Genomic DNA, 6,156 nt, shown 5'->3' with positions numbered 1-6,156 from the left:
CCACTGAACCTCCCTCCCTACCTGGCCCGGCCCCCGGCCCAGACCCGGCCCTCTACGGCTCCTCTGGGCTCCAGGTTGGCGCAAACAAAGCCCTGATTGACTGCCCGGAGGGGCGGGCCTCGCTGCCGGGCCGCCTCCTCCCATCCGCGCCCCGCCAGGGATTTGCCGGGAAGGGCGGGGGCGGAGGGGGAGAGACTGGGGTGGGGGGGCTGTTGCGCAGGACTGTGGGTGGGGGCTGAGCTCCTGAGCTCAAGACTGTGCCCACCGTCTGTCTGAAGCTTGGGCTGTGTCCTCCAAGTCCCCCTTAAGCCCAAGGAGGGGCAAAGGGACTACTGAGGGCGGGATGGGGTTCTTAGGGGCCATCTCTCGTCCTGGGGTCCCTGGGGAGACCCTAGTTCCAGGCTACTTGTGAGGAAGGAGAGAGAGTGGGAGTAAAGGATAGGCGGGGTCTTCCCTGGGGATTCTGGGTTGATCAATGCTCGTTTGGAGCCTGCGGGGAGGAGAGGGAAGGAGAACAGGATAGTTTAGGCTCTCGTTTTTCCATTTTAACTGTCCCTCTACTGGGCTTCTGGACTAGGAGAACGGGATTCGGAAAGGGAGTTGAGGAAGGCAGTGGCGAATTGAGGAGGAGGTAGGCAAGTGTGAGGAGGAGGAGGAAGGGCTGGGGAGAAGAGCGAGGCTGTAGGGCTGCCTGTTGACGGAGGAAGAGGTTGAGGGGGAGGGAGAGGAGGAGGAGGAGGGGGAGGAGAGAGATGACATGGGGAGAGGAGGAGGGGGATTGGACGGGGGAGGAGGAGTAGAGGGCTCGAGGGACCGTCTGTCTCGGGACAGGCTGGCCAGCTGGGGAGCGGAGCCGGGAGGAGGAGGCAGCAGCAGCAGCGCTTGGAGCAGCAGCAGCAGAAACAAGTACCAGCCACCGAGCGGCTCCTCCGGCCCGAGCAGCCACAGTCCCCCGGCCGCGATGGCGCTGCAAAGCCCGGCGAGCGAGGAAGCTAAAGGGCCCTGGCGGGAGGCAGACCAGGAACAGCAGGAGCCGGTGGGTAGCCCCGAGCCGGAGCCGGAGCCGGAGCCGGTGCCCCCACCCGAGCCCCAGCCAGAACCTCAGCCGGAGCCCCAGCCCCTACCGGACCCTGCGCCAATGCCGGAGCTGGAGTTTGAGCCTGAGCCGATGCACGAACCCGACCCTACACCCACGGTGGAGACCCGCGGCACCGCGCGTGGCTTCCAGCCGCCCGAAGGTGGCTTCGGCTGGATGGTGGTCTTCGCTGCCACCTGGTGCAACGGCTCCATCTTCGGCATCCAGAACTCCTTCGGGATTCTTTACTCCATGCTGCTGCAGGAGGAAAGAGAGAAAAATCGCCAAGTGGAGTTCCAAGCAGGTGAGCGGCCCCGCGCGCCCCACCTGGCGTTCTAGGCTAGGGTGTTCGTTCCGGCCGCTGCAGATCTCATATCTCCTGGCCCGAAGCGCCCCTCTATAGTGCGCCGCTTGGACTTACCGCCGTTACCCCTAGCCCTTGGCGCTGCTAGGGCGCGGGTTGCCTGGCTCTGGGCAGCCTCGGCTGTGGAGACTAGCTGCAAGAAATCCCGGGGGGTGGGACCTGGGACCCTCGTTGATCATACACAAAGAATGAACTTTTTTGTTCTGGGACATATCCAGACGCACCCTTCGGGTTTGTTTAAAGTACTCTGAGCGTCTGTACAGGGGGAAATATTTGCAGAAAGGTTTTTCTTGTTGTTGTTGTTGTTTTGTTTTGTTTTCGTGGGGGTGGGGGGTGAAGTGTGAAGCCATGGAGAAAGGAGAGAGTTGGAAGGTTGGGAGGACTTTGAGAGAAATACCGTACCTCAGATGTCCGCAGCAGCCTCTGTTCCTGTACAGGAAGTGGAGGTGTTTTCTGTCAAAAACACTTTAGGAATCCTGATGACTGAGCGAAGAGTCAAACACATGGCAGGCGTGTGTATCTGTTGGAGAGAGAGGAAGGGAGGGAAGGAGTGCGAGTGGGGGGGTGTGCGCGCGTCTATTTGCCCGCAGTGGTTACTGCCCAACAGGGCGGGCTGTCCTCTGCCACACTGAGGGAGCGAGCGGATCTCTGTGCCCTCTGAGCTGAACCCCAAACCAGGCAGGGAGGCAGTCTCCAGAGAGGCGTGAGGCGGCTGGCAGACTGGGCCCTGAGACTCACTTTGCACCGCCTCCAACCTCAGCCTTGCCCTCCCTGGCGCCTCGCGCCTCTTCGCTATCCGCGGGGTGCCTCGTTAGTCTTTAGCCAGAAAGCCGGCCTCCACCCCTCCTGCCTTCGGGTGGTGCTGACTTGGTCTTCTTCCCTAAGACAAGCAGGGCTGGGGGCATAGCTCTTGCTGTTCAAAGCTGGCTGCAGGAACACAGGATTGCGCGCTCCTCCCATTGAGCCTGCCAGTGGACTCAGAGAAGTTAAAGTAGCCATCCGGCTTTCTCAGCAAGCCGCCGGTGAAGCCCGTAACCCGTTTTGATGAGGAGTCTCAGGAGCGAACTGAAGGGCTTGGGATGCCTTCCTCAAGGCTCACTCCCTCTTGTGGCTCCTCAGGACAGCTCCACTCTAGACCTGTCGCAAGTTCAAAGCTTAGAATACGTGGCTTTTAAAAACGCAGCTCAGAATGTGTTGCCTTGGGACTGAAGGGTTCCCTCTTCTCCCCACCCCCAAACACACACACTTCTGCTGCTCTCTAAGGAGCACTGGGGATTATTTAGTAAATAGAAACCTTGAATTCTGTGGGCATCCACCTGTGGATTCTCTGAGCCCTTGGAGAGCCTCTCCTACTGCTCTCAATCAAGAACTCTTTTGTTTTTTAATTTGCAGCTTCGCTGGGCTGCCCTTAAAGAGGTTTGGGGACTCTTGGTGCCCCTGGCCTTGTGATCCATTGGCGTCCTAATGTGCAGGCCCCACTTGAAAGTTTGAGTGCATGTGAATGGCTGTACAAGGCAGTCACAGGACTGCCCAGGCTGCATTGATGCCTGAGTGGAGGGGGTTCCTGACTGTGTGGAACATCTGGGCAGAAGGTCACTACCACACTCATCCCTGGGACTACATTTTCCCTGCTTTGAGGCAGTTCAGGGGCTCTTGGGAAGGCAGCCAGGGTAAGGTCTCTGGCTTTTGCCTAGATTACCTTTTAGGGCACCTGCCGAGCACTGCCCTGTGGTTAAAGACAGGCTGTTGGCCTTTTAGGTCAGTGGTAAAGTCTGGGGAAAACTTCATGCGAGGTTGTGGGGAATGGGCTGAAGTTAGACCCTGGCATTCATGTGAGTGAGCAGGCCTAGAGCAGGGGCCTTGGGAGTATGAAATAAAACTTGGAAAAACCACTATTTTACCAGGAAGAGGTCCACTGCTGGGGAACAAACTTCAAAGTAGGTGATCATAGGGGACTCAGGGGGAGGGCTGGCTGTGACTTTCCGGTCAAGACCTCACAGTGAAACTGGGAAGTGGGGGTGGCAGTGAGCTGTACAGAGGTGTGGCTGGTGTGTACTCTGACACAGACTAGGTCCATTGAGGGGCCGGGGTTACTTGTTTAAATTATGGTGAGTATGGGTCAGGAAAGGACGGAAAGGAATTTGGTATATCCCTAGGGTCTCAAACTACTTTGGCTTGGGTCCTTGCTGTGTGTGTCTTGAATTTATGAAAATTATTTTTGATACTGGAGGCTCTGGGGAGCACCTCAGTTTTTATTTTTAAAATGTCAGGAGTCCCCCACTACTTTCCTTAGTTCCTAGAAAATCTTATCCTCACCACTACCCTTCTTGAGCCCCTCAACTTTCCCAAGCAGCCATTTAGGTCCTGAGATTCCAGATATGTCTCTGCCTCCCTACACTTTCTGCAGTTTACTCAGAATTTCTCAGCTACCTGTGCCACGTTACTGGTGTTTCAAAATGATAGAAGAAGCCAGTAGAAGCTTGCTGAGATCTTTGTCAGCCAGTGTTTGCCTAATAGCCATTCTGGGGAACATGGAATGTACACCCATACAATCAAGGAGGTTGGTGCATTGTCTATTTCTATTAATGTCTGACATGCATTCCACTCTAGATATCTATGAATTAAATATTTGGAAGCACCCCCACAGCCCAAATTCTCTTTGGCTAGGCCTATGGCCCTGCCCATCAGAACAAGACCCAGTTTCCCCCTCAGTCAGTCTCTACCAACAGGAAGCTTCCATAAGCCTCTTATCTTTTTCCATCAGAGGGCAGACAGACTGAAAACCACAATCACAGAAAACTAACCAATCTAATCATATGGACCACAGCCTTGTCTAACTCAATGAAACTATGAGCCATGCCATCTAGGGCCACCCAAGACAGATGGATCATGGTGGAGAGTTCTGACAAAATGTGGTCCACTGGAGAAGGGAATAGCAAACCACTTCAGTATTATTGCCTTGAGAACCCCATGAATAGTATGAAAAGGCAAAGAGATAGGACACTGAAAGATGAACTACCCAGGTTGTTAGGTGCCCAATATGCTACTGGAGATCAGTGGAGGAATAACTCCAGAAAGAATGAAGAGATGGAGCCAAAGCAAAAACAATAGCCAGTTGTGGATGTGACTGGTGATGGAAGCAAGGTCCAATGCTGTAAAGAGCAATATTGCATAGGAACCTGGAATGTTAGATCCATCAATCAAGGTAAATAGGAAGTGGTCAAACAGGAGTGAACGTTGACATTCTAGGAATCAGCGAACTAAAATGGACTGGAATGGGTGAATTTAACTCAGATGACCATTATATCTACTACTGCAGGCAGGAATCCCTTAGAAGAAATGGAGTAGCCAATGATAGCCAATAGCCATAGTCAATGAAAGAATCTGAAATGCAGTACTTAGGTGTAATCTCAAAAACGACAGAATGATCTCTGTCCATTTCCAAGGCAAACCATTCAATATCACGGTAATCCAAGTCTATGCCCAACCAGTAATGCTGAAGAAGCTGAAGTTGAACGGTTCTAGGAAGACCTCCAAGACATTTTAGAACTAACAGCCAAAAAAGATGTCCTTTTCATTATAGGGGACTAGAATGCAAAACTTGGAAGAAACACCTGGAGTAACAGGCAGATTTGGCTTTGGAATACAGAATGAAGCAGGGCAAAGGCTAATAGAGTTTTGCCAAGAGAACACACTGGTCATAGCAAAAACCCTCTTCCAACAACACAAGAGAAGACTCAATACATAGACATCACCAGATGGCCAACATGAAATCAGATTGATTATATTCTTTGCAACCAAAGATGGAGAAGCTCCATATAGTCAGCAAAAAAACAAGACCGGGAGCTGACCGTGGCTCAGATCATGAACTCCTTATTGCCAAATTCAGACTTACATTGAAGAAAGTAGAGAAAACCACTAGACCATTCATGTATGACCTAAATAAAATCCCTTATGATTATACAGTGGAAGTGAGAAATAGATTTAAGGGACTAGATCTGATAGACAGAATGCCTGATGAACTATGGACAGAGGTTCATGACATTGTACAGGAGACAGGAATCAAGACCATCCCCAAGAAGAAGAAATGCAAAAAAGCAAAATGACTGTCTGAGGAGGCCTTACAAATAGCTGAAAAAAGAAGAGAAGTGAAAAGCAAAGGAGAAAAGGAAAGATATACCCATTTGAATGCAGAGTTCCAAAGAATAGCAAGGAGAGATAAGAAACCCTTCCTCAGTGATCAATGCAAAGAAATAGAGGAAAACAACAGAATGGGAAAGACTAGAGATCTCTTCAAGAAAATTAGCGATACCAAGGGAACATTTCATGCAAAGATGGGCTCAATAAAGGACAGAAATGGTATGAACCTAACAGAAGCAGAAGATATTAAGAAGAGGTGGCAAGAATACACAGAAGAACTGTACAAAAAAGATCTTCATGACCCAGATAATTACGGTGGTCTCATCACTCACCTAGAGCCAGACATCCTGGAATGTGAAGTGAAGTGGGCCTTAGGAAGCATCACTATGAACAAAGCTAGTGGAGTGATGGAATTCCAGTTGAACTATTTCAAATCCTGAAAGATGATGCTGTGAAAGTGCTGCACTCAATATGCCAGCAAATTTGGAAAACTTAGCGATGGCCACAGGACTGGAAAAGGTCAGTTTTCATTCCAATCCCAAAGAAAGGCAATGCCAAAGAATGCCCAAACTACCAC

At 51.5% G+C, this 6,156-nt stretch overlaps 1 protein-coding gene across 1 annotated transcript in view; it reads left to right on the top strand.

The window, feature by feature from the left end:
- Window positions 1–208: 208 nt before the first annotated feature.
- SLC16A2 (solute carrier family 16 member 2) overlaps window positions 209–6,156 on the top strand; it is a 136,619-nt gene continuing 130,671 nt past the window's right edge. Inside the window, exon 1 of the mRNA XM_040265669.1 lies at window positions 209–1,379. Coding sequence (XP_040121603.1) covers window positions 758–1,379 — 622 coding nt within the window. The 5' untranslated portion in view covers window positions 209–757. The remainder of the gene's footprint in view (window positions 1,380–6,156) is intronic.

Source organism: Oryx dammah, unplaced genomic scaffold, assembly GCF_014754425.2.
Source record: "Oryx dammah isolate SB20612 unplaced genomic scaffold, SCBI_Odam_1.1 HiC_scaffold_23, whole genome shotgun sequence".
Taxonomy (NCBI): Eukaryota; Metazoa; Chordata; class Mammalia; order Artiodactyla; family Bovidae; genus Oryx; species Oryx dammah.
This window is presented reverse-complemented; position numbering and strand designations above follow the sequence as displayed.